Genomic DNA, 18,137 nt, shown 5'->3' on the forward strand with positions numbered 1-18,137 from the left:
TATGGTCCCCAATTGTCCCTCATGGATTGCAATAGAGCAAATTCATTGCTTCATAGGCTAATTTCATGGGTCGGGCAGCAATCCTAGGATCCTTTGTTAACCACATTGGGAACAGAACCAAAATAGGCAACATTAAAATATAGTAGCCTACGTGTTTTTTTTTTTGTGTGGTTAATTTAATTACAATAGGTCCTTGGTAGCGTATAATAGCCTAATACCTAATTAAATATTGTCCCAAATGAACATGCATATCTGTCAAGATAGCTACTAGAGCCTACCTCTGTTTTATCCTGAGCTTCTCCGGTGTCGTGCGTTCATATCCTATTCTATTGAGTGTAATTTGTCCTAAACCAATATTCTCTGGATCATTTTTAAGAATAGGTCGACATGTGGGCAAACTTGGAGCAACGCGCGCCACTGTAGACGGAATCTATATCGTGCTGCGCTTCATTGCCTCACGTGTGCTCCACCTCGTCATGTAGCGCAAATTGCACACTCCAAGCTTGAGCGAGTGAATGGGAAATCGCTACCCCATGCCTAAATGATGTAGGACTGGACGAGGAGGATGCTTACCTTAATTTGAGAAAATAGGCCCAGTTTATATAAGGCTTCACCCTGATATAGCCCGGCACTAGACAGAAGAAGACAATAGGAGCGTATCAAGTCTACAGAGAAAGCGAGGCAAGGAAAATATGGACATAACGGACCAAGGAGCACAAATGGAGCCGCTACTACCCTTGGTAAGGATGTCCCATAGGCAACCTACAATAGGCAACCATTGTGTTTTCACTGGAAAATGGATTTCATATCGAGAATGTCTTGATGTGGGAATTGAACACACCACCAATAGATCAGCCTGTGTGTGCAATACATTTGAAATAAATCATAGATAGCCTTTGTATGTTATTACATTCGAAAATGACAAAACTGTATTAGGCTTAATATAGGTAAGTAGGTTATAACCTAGTTTTATAGACCGGTTTGCCAAGACGGTTTTATCCCAAATATCGAGATATTGTAATGTTTGTGATGATTTCTTTATTCTGGACCATCCTGGAGCTTTTTTTTGTGCTGGACCAACAGACCTACATTAATATGGTCATCAAAGTGGGCTAATAAAATTCCAGAATGTTGATGTTTTTATTGCATAGTCTACTACAACGTCAAGTACCTATAGAACACTGTAATTAACCTGATTTTTTTTTTTTAGAAAGATAGGGTCATCTTTATTTACCTATTACTAATGCATCATTTTCTTTATATCCACCAATTTCTCCTCTGTCACAGCTGACACATTTAGTTATTGATAACGGATGACGTAGGGCCACGTCTTGTCGAGTGTGCAGTTGATGTGTCTGTGGTATGTACTGTGGATTACCTTATGGTGGAGCTGATTTTAGAATGTCTGTCATCTTGTGAATGTTCATCAGGACTCCGAGTCAGACGCAACCTAAAATCACCACTGATCACCAAAGTCTTCATAGGTAGAAGGACTATGGTGAATTCCTATTCATGGTGAATTCCTATTCAGTCTGTCTGTCAATCACTGGTTATGATGCAAATAAAATAATCCATTTAAGAGTTTTTGGACAGAGCCAGCTCCTATAATTAAGGACAGCTGTACATTCCAGCTCCTATAATTAAGGACAGGTGTTAATTCACGGCCCCATGCTGTTATGGTAGTTTACTACTAGACAGTAGACATCGGGCTCATCTGATATCTGATTGGACCCATTAGGATGTATAGGTGTATTACTAAGGCAAGCCACAGACAGAGACACCACTCATCCATAAGAACCAGAGGTATGTTTCTCTCTCACACCCTGTAGGACACACTCTTTCTATGGCCAATCCTTGGTCATAGACAAGATTGATGAACCGTAATCTATACATGCTTCTGCATGTTGGATCGAGACCATATGTTATTAAACGGGTGACGACACTCAGTGGTGTCCAAAGACTGTGCCTGTTTCAGCGGTCAGGTCCTGCTTAGCATTCCGGTGATGGCGCGTTGAGGAATGGCCGCCGTGCTGGATTCTCGCCTCAAAACCAGGGAGGGGAGAAATATGACTTTTGTTCAAACGCTGTTGAAAGCATTGTTTCCCTTCTTATGAATAGGTCATTATAAAAAGAAAAACAACATTGATAAATAAAAAGAGAAAAAACATTGATAAATTACACTGATAAAACAGGCGTCTGTGTGAGCCTACTTAACCAGTGCTGTAGGTTGACTATGACATGGGATGCTTTTGTTCACTGACTCAATGCAGAGTGCAGTGCCCTGTCATCATAACTCTTGGCTGCCTAGCTGTAGCGTGTTTCCTGAATCCCAATGCGTTGCCATAGTTGCTAAGAGTCGTGTGTGGGTACGTGAGGTAATAGTATGAGTGAGAGTTCTGTGGAAATCCTCACTGTATGACAAACAACAAAAATGTCATGTAACTTGTATTAGAAACCTGGGGACCGGCAGTGATCGCATAGCACTCAATGACTTCCGGTGTGAAGATGCGTAACTAAGCAAGACTGGATTATGCATGGGAACAATGTCCTGTGGATTGATGTTGTACTTTGACCTTGTTGTTTACAGGAACCAGGCCCCCAGAGCCCTCAGATACCTCAAGGACACAAGAATGTGGTGAGTACTTCTGCTTTCATACCAAGCCAAGCATGCAGGATAAGTCCTACTACTTTTGCTCAGTGATACATGAGTTCCTTTGATTTCAACTGCAGATAAGCCACTTCATGCAGCAAATGTGCAGGTATCCATATAAAACCGCCTTGGTTATGAATATCACGGAACATCCATCTGGCAAGCTTCCAAAGACCTGAGTCAGAGTTGAGATCAGAGCTCCCCAACCAAGACTTTCACAGAAATCAGTCATTGACATCAACGGGAGACTTCAGCAAAAACTTGAGTCAAGCGCACTGATTCCACATCAGAAATATATGTGCTGGCATATATTGGGCAGAGCGAGGGTGTTGGGAGTTAGGGCTGGAGACTGGAGATGAAGAGTGTGCGATGTAGTCAAGATGGGACGGAATGTTGAGTCCTAATCCTAGACACAGTGATCCTGGCTGGTCTTCTGGCTAGAGTGGATCCAGTGTGGACAGACGGGGGAGGTCTGTAGAGCAGAGTGGGCATAGCAGACAGAGGCCTGTTCTCTTGGACATAATGTTCTTGGATCAGTGGGGCATCTCTGTCTGACTGGGTGATCCGACTGTGCAGAGCCAGCCCCACTGTAGCGAGCTAAGTGCCTAGACCGGCTGTGCGCCCTTGGATGTTTAATTATAGCGGATAGAGGGAGCAAGATGAAGAGAGAGAGGGAGAGGGAGAGGGGAGAGAAGACACAGCTAAGAGAGACGCTAGTGCTTTTTCATCACATTTCTGATAGTTTCCCCAACAATCCTATTTATCACCCGTGCCTAAATTGTTATTGATCCAGTACCACTGGGAATGTGTGTCATTAGGTAGTGTAGCAGAAGAATCGCTTGAAGCGCTGGATCCATTTCCATTGCAGCATGTTTCTGCCACAGTGTTCCGCTGACCATGCAGCACAGACAGAGTACAGTAGTGTCATAGGCAGGACACACACACACACACACACACACACACACACACACACACACACACACACACACACACACACACACACACACACACACACACAGGATGACTGCAGAGTAGAACCGCCTCATTACTTGTCCCTGTGGAGGTGGGATGAATCAGATGTGGCAGGTGCAGCGATAAGAAGTCCTAGGGCTTTTCAGTTCGAACCCCACAGAAGAAGGGTCTGTGTGTGTTTTGCTTACCGTGACTTAGATACAAGCCTCTCTTAGATAAGAGGGCCACAACACCACACAGCCCAGCATCGGTGATGTCAGCAGCTCGCTAATCTCACGGGGGATTGGTGGATGGATGCTTGTCAGAAAACATCGGAGCCTGTCTGGATCAGAGCTGGGCAGTCTAAGCGCTTGTTTGTGTTGCGAAGCTGCTGTCAGGAGGAGGCTGGCTGGCATGGGGAAGAGGAACCGGTGAGAAGAGCCTGGCTCGACCTTACCGCCAATACCTCCAGCTGACAAAAACAGGTTCTGTCCGGGGCTTGGATTCTGAGCTTCCGTCTTGCGGTCTCTCGACCACTGTAAAACCAAGGAGAAATCTCGGGCATCCTTGCCCACACTGACGCGCCATGTTATCGGGGAGCTTGGACCCCAACTCCAATGGATTTAACTGCCAGGTATGCCTCTGGGTTTAGCCTGTGCCACCTGAGGGAGGTTGGCACATAGGGGGTGGCACAAAGTATGGGATGGAAATGCTGATGATGTTGAGGTGGCATAAACTATTAATTGTTGCATCACAACATTGTTTGTGTTCATGGAAGAATATATCCTGATTGGCGTTTTAGCTCATATTTGGGGTTATGAAAATATACCACTGCAGACTTATCATACACACATTCACGTCATAATTGCTCGACAGTGACATTGGACAGAAACACTATAGAAGGTTATTGATGGATCGCAAACGGGCCATTCGACGCTTTCCTGAACGCTTTGGCAGATTAACATTGAAGTCACTACAGGGCAGAGTGAATGGCCTTCAGTTCAGTATTATAGTGTTGGTTAATGCGATGCCTGATCACTGCTGTTGTTCTGCAGTAGAGGCTAGCTGTGCTGCAGATCTCCTGGCATCGGAAAAGGTCCTGAGGAGCTACTGACAGATGGGTCTTGAGCACTCTCATTTTGCGAGTGGTGGGAGATCGAGCTAGAGATTATACCCACTGTCATGAACCCGATTGATCTTTGAGAGAAGCAAATGACCTAAACTGTTTGTTTGTCTCTGTCTTGGTCCGTTTATGGCTACTTCAGAAGCATTGCTGTTTGTTGATGTCTTTTTAGGTTTTGGATTAAACTGTGTTGATCTCACAAAGTGAATAGGGAAGCCTGTGATAGAGAGGTATGGCTTCGAGAAGCTCTGCTGTGATGCTGATGCTGAGCACACTACCATTGCCACGGTAACCACGGCCATCTGTAGGGATCAGACCTGTGACGACGTCTGCCCTTATCCAATCAGATGGCTCTGGTGTAAGGGGCGCCGCCCATGCTAATCCACTAGCTGTAGCTATATAGAATCCCCTCGGCTTGAAATACATGTGCAGTACTCTCATCCACATTAGACTGATTTACAGTCAGTAATCCTCTATCCAATAGATGAGGCTTTGTGAAAAGTCACATGCTATATATGCTTCTGATTCACATAGGTGTTGTTGGTCAAAATAATAAGTAGAGATGTTCTTTAATGTATACCTCATGGCCTAGATATCCTATGAAGGTAAATGTTGATCATCTCTGCAGGTTCCGTGCGTCACAGAACTCCCTGAGAGGCACATGAGGAATGTGGAAATTGGTTCACAAGGCTGGTGTGTGTGTCCTGGAAAGCTGTATTCTAACCTACCCGGCTTCCTGGAAACGGCTCGTGTGAAAGCTCCGGGGTGAAGTTTCCCCTAGGTACAGATTTAGGATCAGCATCCCCTCCACCAATCCTAACCTTAACCATTAGTGGGGGAAAAAAGCATAGCTGACCTCAGGTCAGCGTCAAGGGGCAACTTCACCCTACACCCGTGTGAACAGATAGGTCTGTGATTTTTACTGGCAAGGATATGGGTACATAACCCAGGCACACCTTTCGGTCAACATTAGGAGACATCCTCTGTGTTTATTGTTTCTTAATGAGTTCCATAATAGTTCCCCCTGAAAGATAACATCAGCAGACCACCTCCTCTAGTGCAGCAGTCAATCATATTGTTCTCTCTGCCAGAGGTCAACCTGAAGTCCCAGGATGTCATTTTGATTTGTAGGTGGTTTTACATTTTAAACAAAGACTTTGTTCACAACTGGGATGTGCAACCCTGGCCCTGGGGTTGCAGACTGTGTGTTAGCAGACTTTTGTTCCAGCCCTGGATTTACACTTCTGATTCAACTGGTTACGTTTAGTGCATTATCAAACCAGTTCTTGTTCGAACTCCAAAAAAAATAATGTATTTCCTGTGCTGAAAATCATCATCTCCTTGAATACGGTAAGACCAAAAAAAATGCTCAAGGAGAAGGAAATCTCAAGCAAGGTTCTTATCGAAGAAAGGAATGACGTCCAGCAGCGTGTGTGGGAGTTAAAGACGAGAAAGGAAGTCATTTGAAGCTGACAGTCATTTTTAAGGGAACTGGAAGTGTTGGGTGCAGTTTATTTCAGAACATATCGGTCGCTAGTTGAGAGACCTCTACACGCCGTGCTCTTTGTTGAAAGCCATCTGACCATTTGTCTGTTTGATGAGAACATGTCGTTATCACAAAATTGGACATGAACAGATTGTTACGGTTCGTACTGACCTAACATGTGAGGGGAACGCAGGTGCTATCGCTACACACACCGTAGTGTGTGTGTGTGTGTGCACAATTAGGTTCTATACTGAATAAAAATATAAACGCAACATGCAACAATTTCAACATTTTTACTGAGTTACAGTTCCTATAAGGAAATATATTCATTAGCCACTAATCAATAGGTTTCACATGACTGGGCCTGGGTGCAGCCATGAGTGGGCCTGGGAGGGCATAGGCCTAACCAATCGGAATTAGTTTCCCCCCCCTGGCGTGGTTACACGTGGTCTGCGGTTGTGAGGCCGGTTGGACGTTCTGCCAAATTCTCTAAAACGACATTGGAGTCAGCTTATGGTAGAGAAATTAACATTCAAATATCTGGCAACAGCTCTGGTGGACATTCCTGCAGTCAGCATGCCAGTTGCACGCTCCCTCCATACTTGAGACATTTGTGCTGTTGTGTGACAAAACTGTACATTTTAGAGTGGCCTTTTATTGTCCCCAGCACAAGGTGCACCTGTGTAATTATCATGCTGTTTAATCAGCTTCTTGATATGCCACACCTGTCAGGTGGATGTATTATCTTGGCAAAGGATAAATCTCCACTAACAGGAATGTAAACAAATGTGTCCCAAAATTTGAGAGAAATAAGCTTTTTGTGCGTATGGAAGATTTCTGGGATTTTTTTATATCAGCTTATGAAACATAGGACCAGTGTATATTACCTCATTTGTCATCACCTTCAAGCCTCCAGTGCTCCTTCGTGGGTCGTCCTTGTTACCAGTATCAGTTAGTACAGCTTATCTAGAGTTTTGATTAGATGGTATATACTGTAGCTACGAAGATACTTTTTTTCATAGCAGGTTCGAATTTACACAGCAGGTTAAGAGAATTACCCTAACCTTAAACCTTATCCTAACCCTAAACTTAACCCTTACTCTAACCATTACCCTAACCCTTATTCTAAACCTAACCATAACCTAAGCAAGCAGTTGCTTATCAACAGATAGTTTGTTGATAGTATGATGCTCTACAGATAGAAAATATGGACTATCCAAATCTGGACTGAATTAGGTTAGGAAAAGGGTTAAGGTTGGCTAAAATACTCTCCTAACCTGCTACAAAAAGTAACTTTCGGTGGTAGCTGTACTCCATCTAGTCACAACTCTTATCTAAGTCAATTAGCTTCCTGGTGGTCCGACCCCTCTCAGGTCTCAGGAAACACTGACTGACTTTGTGGATTCCCAAGGTCACAGTCACACCCACTCCATAATAGTTAATGTCAGAACTCATTAGAATGAGTGGTGGCTGGTGGGGATACAGACTACTAGGTTACTCTGGGTCAGTTGTGGTGTCCCAGGGTTGGGGGCTGATTTGGGTCAGTGGTGTATTGTATTGATAGGCTAGCTGGCTGGGGGAATGAAAGCGCCACCTGTGAAGCTGTAATTCTATTCCGGGCCACCTGCTGTTTGTAATCCGTAGAGGGATTTTGGCTTTGGAGGCTTTCGGCTTGATTCTTGTTTTTTGTTGCTTCGTCACTGTCACGGAAAACGGCGACAAAAAGTACAATTTGACAGACAAAACCGGTAATCAAGTTCCTGGAGTAAATGAAACGATTGTGTTAATATTCACTTTTGTATCTTTTCACTTCATAAAGAACGTGTGTCCTTGATGTTTTTGGATTCGACGCAGGAAACCTGTTTACAGGGTTGTTTAGATGAGATGTTTTATTGTCACATACGCCAGATAGGCCCTGCGATAGACTAGCGCCCTGTCCAGCGGGACTACTTGTACATCAATCTGCCTCACGCTACAGAAACAGGAGATATAGCCTCCTGCGCTTTGGGCCGTTCTGGCTCGGACACAGCTTACTTACTAAATAGACGACCGATACCCCTCCCATCCCACCTCTAGCGCCAAATCTGTATATCAGCAAATATAACCATATTAGACGCAGTCCAGATTAAAGGGGGACTGTTGTAAACTTCAATTAAATGGTATGATAAAGCTCTTCCTTGTCCCTTTTCTGTTCAGGGCTCTATTTTCAAGGCTGTGTCCCAAATGGCCCTGTGGACCTACACTGCACAGATGATACATGCAGTTAGTCAGCTTGACAGGAAGGAGCAAAGTGCATCAGTGAGCAACACGTGTAGGGAGATGGGGGGAGGCTGCTGTAGCGCTGAACTGAATACCAAACAACTGTACGTGTTTCTCCTCCTCTATCTCTTTCTGTCTCCCAGAGAGATGCTTTAGGATAAGAATAAGACTACGCTTTCAGTAAATAGTCAAATGACACATAATAAATCATGGATAATTGCTGATGGGAAATGCAGAAAATGCAGCTACTTGCCATTTCTAATACATCTATGTGGAGTGCATAGAGTACAGGAGAATAAGCCTGGGAATGGCCTTGGTGTCTAGTAAACAGAGAGGAGGGAGAGAAGCCAATGGCAGGCATCTTTCCAAGGTCAACCCTGAACTCGCCAAACGTGGATATCAGATAGATGTCAACCTCCTGGTCCTCCTTTGGTTTTCAGTCCAAGGCTACAGCAGCTTCCCCTTCCCCCGACATGATGTCAACCTCCTGGTCCTCCTTTGGTTTTCAGTCCAGGGCTACAGCAGCTTCCCCTTCCCCCGACATGATGTCAACCTCCTGGTCCTCCTTTGGTTTTCAGTCCAGGGCTACAGCAGCTTCCCCTTCCCCCGACATGATGTCAACCTCCTGGTCCTCCTTTGGTTTTCAGTCCAGGGCTACAGCAGCTTCCCCTTCCCCCGACATGATGTCAACCTCCTGGTCCTCCTTTGGTTTTCAGTCCAGGGCTACAGCAGCTTCCCCTTCCCCCGACATGATGTCAACCTCCTGGTCCTCCTTTGGTTTTCAGTCCAAGGCTACAGCAGCTTCCCCTTCCCCCGACATGATGTCAACCTCCTGGTCCTCCTTTGGTTTTCAGTCCAGGGCTACAGCAGCTTCCCCTTCCCCCTACATGATGTCAACCTCCTGGTCCTCCTTTGGTTTTCAGTCCAGGGCTACAGCAGCTTCCCCTTCCCCCGACATGATGTCAACCTCCTCGTCCTCCTTTGGTTTTCAGTCCAGGGCTACAGCAGCTTCCCCTTCCCCCGACATGATGTCAACCTCCTCGTCCTCCTTTGGTTTTCAGTCCAGGGCTACAGCAGCTTCCCCTTCCCCCGACATGATGTCAACCTCCTCGTCCTCCTTTGGTTTTCAGTCCAGGGCTACAGCAGCTTCCCCTTCCCCCTACATGATGTCAACCTCCTCGTCCTCCTTTGGTTTTCAGTCCAGGGCTATAGCAGCATCCCCCTACATGTGTTGCTCTGCTCATTCCTATCAAGCTGACTAACTGCCTGCAGAACTAGGCCTGGATATGCGTTTGTTAGCGTGCTCATTTCTCTGTGTGTGTGTGTGTGTGTGTGTGTGTGTGTGTGTGTGTGTGTGTGTGTGTGCGCGCGCGCGCATGTGTGCGGGCATGGAGAGCTACTCCCACCTCGCGCTGGCTGCTCTAATGTCGTCACCAGGCAGAGAGCATGATAGGAGCTGATTTAATCCGTGCTGTGTATATCTCATCCAGGGTTAGATTTACACACCTATGGCAAAAGGTTAGCATTTGTGTGGAGATGAAATCTGTGGCGGGGATGCTCTCTCTTCCGCTCTTCCATCAGTGTTCTGCAGCCTGCAGGAGATCCCGTCCCCAACATGATGCTATTAATAGATAGAGACAGAAACCTGCTGCAGGCCGGAGACGCTGTCTCATTTGTCAAACTGAACTGAAGACACGGAGCACCACTCCGTCCTCCTATAGCGGTCCCGGCACAGAGAAAGAGAGTTGGCGTTCTAGAAGGATTTATTGACCTCTTTTCTCAACGTGTTGATCTAACGAGACTTCAAGATGAGTTCATGAGCAAGTCTCTGTTAAGATTGTGTTGTGGGGTCAGTGGTGGTGTCCTTTCCATTCCAACTCCCTCAGATCAGGAAGTGAATTGAAATTTGATTCATTAATAAAATTTGTATCGTGTAATATGAATGAATGACACTTCTACGTATGAACTGAACCGAGATTCATCTCCTGAATTCACTGAATTGAAATTGAATTGGCACTCAACCCTGAAAAGGAGGAAAAATATTTGATCAGACCCAGACTTTATAATAAGACATTCTCATAGGTTATTTCATTGTTGTTATATCAGACCAAACATTTTTCTAATGGGCTAGCAGCCACGGAGCAGGAGGTGGGGGTGGATTTCATTATGATGTCACTGAGAATGAAGGGATTTCCCAGGGGGCCATGGGTCCTCCTGGGGATAGCAGCAGCAGGGTATGCCCCCGGTCACCCTTCACATTTCTCCAAGGGTGGTCTCTCGGGCTCCACTCTCTGCTATGACAGCCATGCTGCCTGATAAATCGAATGGGTATACCTGACAGTTTTGCCCCACACCGTTGAATAAACAAAAATATGTATTTATGACTTTTTAAATTCCATGCCCTACACCAAAGGGACTCTGATTATAACATGGCTGATTAGGATTGACATCCAATATCACATTCACAAACAAACCAGCCCTGAAAACGTTTGTATACTTTCTATTGATAATTCCTTGATCTTCTTCTGAGAAATCACCCTCCTCATCTGAGACGGTCTAATGTGATGTCTAAGCCCACCCCACCACCATCTGTCCAGAACATTCCCATGATCCTCTAGGCTCAGTCACATGGGTGTCCATGTGTGGGTGCCTCCTCTCTCCAGCAACCTGGCCTGGGCTAGCCTAATCTTCTTCAGCATCCAGGACTGGCTGTGTAGGACATCTTTTTGATTGGTCTGTAGCCACATTCATCCAGTCACGGGATGTGTATGTAATGGAATTGTATTCCCTGTATAGTGCACTGCTTTTGACCAGCATTCTAAATGAAATGCAGAAAATACACAATCATTTGTAATACTGTTCAGATTGATCTGAACTGCAAAGATGCTTCATATTTCATTTCTGTGGTATAATTTAGTTATGTTAACCTCTATGGGCTAGGTGGGACGCTTGCGTCCCACCTACTCAACAGCCAGTGTAATCCCGTGGCGCGTTATTCAAATACCTCAAAAATGCAAAAACTTCAATTTTTCAAACATATGACTATTTTACACCATTTTAAAGACAAGACTCTCGTTAATCTAACCACACTGTCCGATTTCAAAAAGGCTTTACAACGAAAGCAAAACATTAGATTATGTCAGCAGAGTACCCAGCCAGAAATAATCAGACACCCATTTTTCAAGCTAGCATATAATGTCACATAAACCCAAACCACAGCTAAATGCAGCACTAACCTTTGATGATCTTCATCAGATGACAACCCTAGGACATTATGTTATACAATACATGCATGTTTTGTTCAATCAAGTTCATATTTATATCAAAAAACAGCTTTTTACATTAGCATGTGACTAGCATTCCCACCGAACACTGCCGGTGAATTTACTAAATTACTCACAATAAACGTTCACAAAAAGCATAACAATTATTTTAAGAATTATAGATACAGAACTCCTCTATGCACTCGATATGTCCGATTTTAAAATAGCTTTTCGGTGAAAGCACATTTTGCAATATTCTCAGAAGATAGCCCGGCATCACAGGGCTAGCTATTTAGACACCCAGCAAGTTTAGCACTCACCAAAGTCAGATTTACTATAAGAAAAATGTTATTACCTTTGCTGTTCTTCGTCAGAATGCACTCCCAGGACTTCTACTTCAATAACAAATGTTGGTTTGGTCCCAAATAATCCATTGTTATATCCAAATAGCGGCGTTTTGTTTGTGCGTTCAAGACACTATCCGAAAGGGTAAATAAGGGTGACGAGCATGGCGCATTTCGTGACAAAAAAATTCTAAATATTCCATTACCGTACTTCGAAGCATGTCAACCGCCGTTTAACCTCTCTGGGCTAGGCGGGACGAATTCGTCCCACCTACGTAACAGCCGCTTGCAGCCTGTGGCGCGATTTTCAAAACCTTAAAAATCCTATTACTTCAATTTCTCAAACATATGACTATTTTACAGCTATTTAAAGACAAGACTCTCGTTAATCTAACCACACTGTCCGATTTCAAAAAGGCTTTACAACGAAAGCAAAACATTAGATTATGTCAGCAGAGTACCAAGCCAGAAATAATCAGACACCCATTTTTCAAGCCAGCATATAATGTCACCAAAACCCAGAAGACAGCTAAATGCAGCACTTACCTTTGATGATCTTCATCAGATGACAACCCTAGGACATTATGTTATACAATACATGCATGTTTTGTTCAATCAAGTTCATATTTATATCAAAAACCAGCTTTTTACATTAGCATGTGACGTTCAGAACTAGCATACCCCCGCAAACTTCCGGGGAATTCGCTAACATTTTACTAAATTACTCACGATAAACGTTCACAAAAAGCATAACAATTATTTTAAGAATTATAGATACAGACCTCCTCTATGCACTCGATATGTCCGATTTTAAAATAGCTTTTTGGTGAAAGCACATTTTGCAATATTCTAAGTACATAGCCCAGGCATCAAGGGCTCGCTATTTAGACACCCGGCAAGTTTAGCACTCACCATAATCATATTTACTATTATAAAAGTTTGATTACCTTTTGTTGTCTTTGTCAGAATGCACACCCAGGACTGCTACTTCAATAACAAATGTTGGTTTGGTCCAAAATAATCATTCGTTATATCCGAATAGCGGCGTTTTGTTCGTGCGTTCCAGACACTATCCGAAATAGTAAAGAAGTGTCGCGCGCATGGCGCAATTCGTGACAATAAAATTCTAAATATTCCATTACCGTACTTCGAAGCATGTCAACCGCTGTTTAGAACCAATTTTTATGCCATTTATCTCATAGAAAAGCGCTAATATTCCGACCGGGAATCTGCAATAAACTAAACAGCCGAATTAAAATACTCCACGGGGGCTAATCGCGCACGCGCCTCACTCCATTGTCACCTAATGGGACACTTGAATAAGATGATAATCTGTTTCAGCCTGAGGCTGCCTCGTCAACCTTCATGATTTTCCCACATCCTGAGAGCCTATTGGAGCCCTGGGAATTGTCACGTTACAGCTAAGATCCTTACTTTTCAATAAACAGATGCAAGACGCACGACTCCTTGTCAGACAGGCCACTTCCTGCATGAAACCTTGTCAGGTTTTTGCCTGCCATAGGAGTTCTGTTATACTCACAGACACCATTCAAACAGTTTTAGAAACTTCAGGGTGTTTTCTATCCAAACCTGAACAATAATATGCATATTCTAGCTTCTGAGTTGGTGTAGGAGGCAGTTAAAAATGGGCACATATTTTTTCCAAAATTCTCAATACTGCCCCCTAGCCCAAACAGGTTAAAATCAATTTTTATGCAATTTTTCTCGTAAAAAAGCGATAATATTCCGACCGGGAATCTGCGTTTAGGTAAACAGACGAAAGAAAATAAAGCATGGGGTCGACTCGGTCACACGCCTAAGCCCATAGTACTCTGATCGGCCACTTGCCAAACGCGATAATGTGTTTCAGCCAGAGGCTGCCTCGATATCATTCCGCTTTTTCCCGGGCTCTGAGAGCCTATGGGAGCCGTAGGAAGTGTCACGTTATAGCAAAGATCCTCAGTCTTCAATAAAAAGAGCCAAGATGAACAACAACTTGTCAGACAGGCCACTTCCTGCATGGAATCTTCTCAGGTTTTGGCCTGCCATATGAGTTCTGTTATACTCACAGACACCATTCAAACAGTTTTAGAAACTTTAGGGTGTTTTCTATCCAAAGCCAATAATTATATGCATATTCTAGTTACTGGGCAGGAGTAGTAACCAGATTAAATCGGGTACGTTTTTTTATCCGGCCGTGTCAATACTGCCCCCTAGCCCTAACAGGTTTTAATAAGCTCTGGTTTCTTACCTGTGGGAACTGGGGGGTAGAGTCCAGGGCTAGAGTCATGGCCAAGGTTACTTTCAGCTGTGGGGTAGAGCCAGTCTAGGCACAGGGTTACTTCCAGCTGTGGGGTAGAGCCAGTCTAGGCACAGGGTTACTTCCAGCTGTGGGGTAGAACCAGTCTAGGCACAGGGTTACTTCCAGCTGTGGGGTAGAGCCAGTCTAGGCACAAGGTTACTTCCAGCTGTGGCGTAGAGCCAGTCTAGGCACAGGGTTACTTCCAGCTGTGGGGTAGAGCCAGTCTAGGCACAAGGTTACTTCCAGCTGTGGGGTAGAGCCAGGGCCAGGGTCATGGCCAGGGTTGCTCCAGCTGTGGGTAGAGCCAGTCTAGGCACAGGGTTACTTCCAGCTGTGGGGTTAAGCCGGGGTCAGGGCCAGGGTTGCCCCAGCTGTGGGGTAGAGCCAGGGCACAGGGCAAGGTTAAGGGTGGTTCCAGCTGTGGGGTAAAGCCAGGGACAGGGCCATGGCCAGGGTAAGGGTGGTTCCAGCTGTGGAGTAAAGCCAGGGTCAGGGACAGGGTCATGGCCAGGGTAAGGGTGGTTCCAGCTGTGGGGTAAAGCCAGGGACAGGGACAAGGCCAGGGTTGCTGTGGGTTAAAGCCAGGTTCAGGGCCAGCGTTAAGGCTGGGGTTGCTCCAGCTGTGGGGTAAAGCCAGAGCCAGGGTCAAGGCCAGGGGGGCTTCCACCTTAACAACCTGTCACGTCCTGACCAGTAAAGGGGTTATTTGTTATTATAGTTTGGTCAGGATGTGGCAGGGGGTATTTGTTTTATATGGTTTTGAGTATGTGTTTATGTAGAGGGGTGTTTGATTTATGTATTCCGGGGTTTTGGTCATTGTTCTATATTGTATCTTTCTATGTCTGTTCTAGGGTGTTTAATTCTATGTTTAGGTATTTGGGATTGAGGCCTTCAATTGGAGGCAGCTGTGTATCGTTGCCTCTGATTGAAGGTCCTATATTTAGGAGTATGTTTGTTATGGGTATTGTGGGAGGTTGTTCTTAGCACTGCTGTATTTAGCCTGCAAGGCTGTTAGTTTGTTCGTTTCTTGTTTTGTTTATTAAGTGTTCACAAATAAAATTAAGATGAGCACTCGACCCGCTGCGCCTTGGTCCAATTGCTACGACGATCGTGACACAACCTCTGCCTGGAGCTTAGCAGGCTGTAAACAGACAGAGCAGTGTAACAGCAGGACAACAACACATATAGCCAAACTAAACAATAATTTGGGACACCACTCATTTTGGTCCAATTATAATACATTTTACATTTTAGTCATTTAGCAGATGCTCTTATCCAGAGCGACTTACAGTACTGAATGCATACATTTTTTTTTTCTCCGTACTGGTCCCCCGTGGGACTCGAACCCACAACCCTGGCATTGCAAACACCATGCTCTACCAACTGAGCCACACCTAAACTGCTTCACATTTGACTTCTGTGATATAATTTGTTATGTTAATAGGCTCTGGTGTCTTACAATTGAAGTCGGAAATGTACATACACTTTAGCCGAATACATTTAAACTCAGTTTTTCACAATTCCTGACATTTAATCCTAGTTAAAATTTCCTGTCTTAGGTCAGTTAGGATCACCACTTTATTTTAAGAATGTGAAATGTCAGAATAATAGTTGAGAGAATTATTTATTTCAGCTTTTATTTCTTTCATCAGTGGGTCAGAAGTTTACATACACTCAATTAGTATTTGGTAGCACTGCCTTTAAATTGTTTAACTTGGGTCAAACGTTTCAGATAGCCTTCCACAAGCTTCCCACAATAAGTTGGGTGAATTTTGTCCCATTGCTCCTGACAGAGCTGGTGTAAAAGAGAGGTTTTAGAGGTGCTCACACACACTTTTTCAGTTCTGCCCACAATTTTTCTATAGGATTGAGGTCAGGGCTTTGTGATGGCCACTCCAATACCTTGACTTTGTTGTCCTTAAGCCATTTTGCCACAACTTTGGAAGTATGCTTGGGGTCGTTGTCCATTTGGAAGACCCATTTGCGACCAAGCTTTAACTTCCTGACTGATGTCTTGAGATGTTGCTTCAATATATCCACATCATTTTCCTTCCTCATGATGCCATCTATTTTGTGAAGTGCACCAGTCCCTCCTGCAGCAAAGCACCCCCACAACATGATGCTGCCACTCCCGTGCTTCACGGTTGGGATGGTGTTCTTCGGCTTGCAAGCCTCCCCCCTTTTTTCTCCAAACATAACGATGGTCATTATGGCTAAACAGTTCTTTTTTTTATCAGACCAGAGGACATTTCTCCAAAAAGTAAGATCTTTGTCCCCATGTGCAGTTGCAAACTGTAGTCTGGCTTTTTTTATGGCGGTTTTGGAGCAGTGGCTTCTTCCTTGCTCAGCGGCCTTACAGGTTATGTCGATATAGGACTCATTTTACTGTGGATATAGATAATTGTGTGCCTGTTTCCTCCAGCATCTTCACAAGGTCCTTTGCTGTTGTTCTGTGATTGATTTGCACTTTTCACACCAAAGTGCGTTCATCTCTAGGAGACAGAACGCGTCTCCTTCCTGAGCGATATGACGGTTGCGTGGTCCCATGGTGTTTATACTTGCGTACTATTGTTTGTACAGATGAACGTGTTACCTTCAGGCGTTTGGAAATTGCTCCCAAGGATGAACCAGACTTGTGGAGGTCTACAATTCTTTTGAGGTCTTAGCTGATTTCTTTTGATTTTCCCATGATGTCAAGCAAAGAGGCACTGAGTTTGAAGGTAGGCCTTGAAATACATCCACAGGTACACCTCCAATTGACTCAAATGATGTCAATTAGGCCATCAGAAGCTTCTAAAACCATGACATAATTTTCCAAGCTGTTTAATGGCACAGTCAACTTAGTGTATGTTAACTTCTGACCCACTGGAATTGTGATACAGTGAATTATAAGTGAAATAATCTGTCTGTAAACAATTGTTGGGGAAATGATTTGTGTCATGCACAAAGTAGATGTCCTAACCAACTTGCCAAAACTATGAGTTTTAATGACTCCAACCTAAGTGTGTGTAAACTTCCGACTTCAAATGTACCTTTGGAAGCTGTGGGGTAGAGCCAGTGTCAGGTTCTGAGATGCTTCCACCAGCTACAGGCCTGAAAACATCAAAAAGTTATATTATTAAGCGACATGATGGGAATAATACAACCACTGTTATCTGTAGCTCATTTCCATGCCTGTTGTATTACTAATACACTGTTGTTGTATGGTTCTACACCGTCTAACCAAAGTGCTGTATATTCACTGTTTACGTTTTCCAATCACGTTAAGTACTGATTACAATCTACTCTGATTAGATTGTCAAATGATGCAATATGGAAAAGCTCAGCAGTGTCCAGAGATGATTTGAGTGTAGCATTGATTTGTGCTTAGAGATGATTGTGAATGAAGTGTGGCTGATTACCAAAGGGAATTAACTAGCATTACGCGACATCTGTGAGTATAGCCGTGACACTCATGTTTTACCAGCTTACCACTGGCACCCAGCACCTCCTATGTCACCTCATGTTATTTGGCAAAAAGATTAAGCCTACAACTCCCTGGACAGAAACATGTTATTTTGGGGACACTCACTAAGCGAATAGTACACAGACACACACCCCCCATCAACCCTCTGAGATCCTCGACCCCACAACCAGTATTTCTCCTACAACAATCCTAGCCATTATCAGGACAGTCTTTTGGGTCAACAACAGTGTTCCTCTCGGCAGCTGTGTGAGAGTCAGTATATATCTGACCACACGCATGAGGAAGCATCCTTG

The 18,137-nt window shown here is 44.3% G+C and overlaps 1 protein-coding gene across 3 annotated transcripts in view; it reads left to right on the top strand.

Annotated features, from left to right (window-relative positions):
- The first annotated feature begins 375 nt into the window (after nucleotides 1-375).
- Nucleotides 376-18,137, top strand: part of LOC106574399 (sodium-driven chloride bicarbonate exchanger) — a 51,750-nt gene continuing 33,988 nt past the window's right edge. Inside the window, exons 1-2 of one of the 3 annotated variants that reach the window (XM_014150253.2) lie at nucleotides 376-740; nucleotides 2,588-2,635. In XM_014150253.2, the coding sequence (XP_014005728.1) occupies nucleotides 693-740; nucleotides 2,588-2,635 (96 nt within the window). In that variant the 5' untranslated portion in view covers nucleotides 376-692. Of the gene's footprint in view, nucleotides 741-2,587; nucleotides 2,636-3,868; nucleotides 4,236-18,137 lie in introns of those variants that run through there. The other 2 variants (XM_014150254.2, XM_014150255.2) reach the window with 2 other exon arrangements.

Source organism: Salmo salar, chromosome ssa16 (assembly GCF_905237065.1).
Source record: "Salmo salar chromosome ssa16, Ssal_v3.1, whole genome shotgun sequence".
Taxonomy (NCBI): Eukaryota; Metazoa; Chordata; class Actinopteri; order Salmoniformes; family Salmonidae; genus Salmo; species Salmo salar.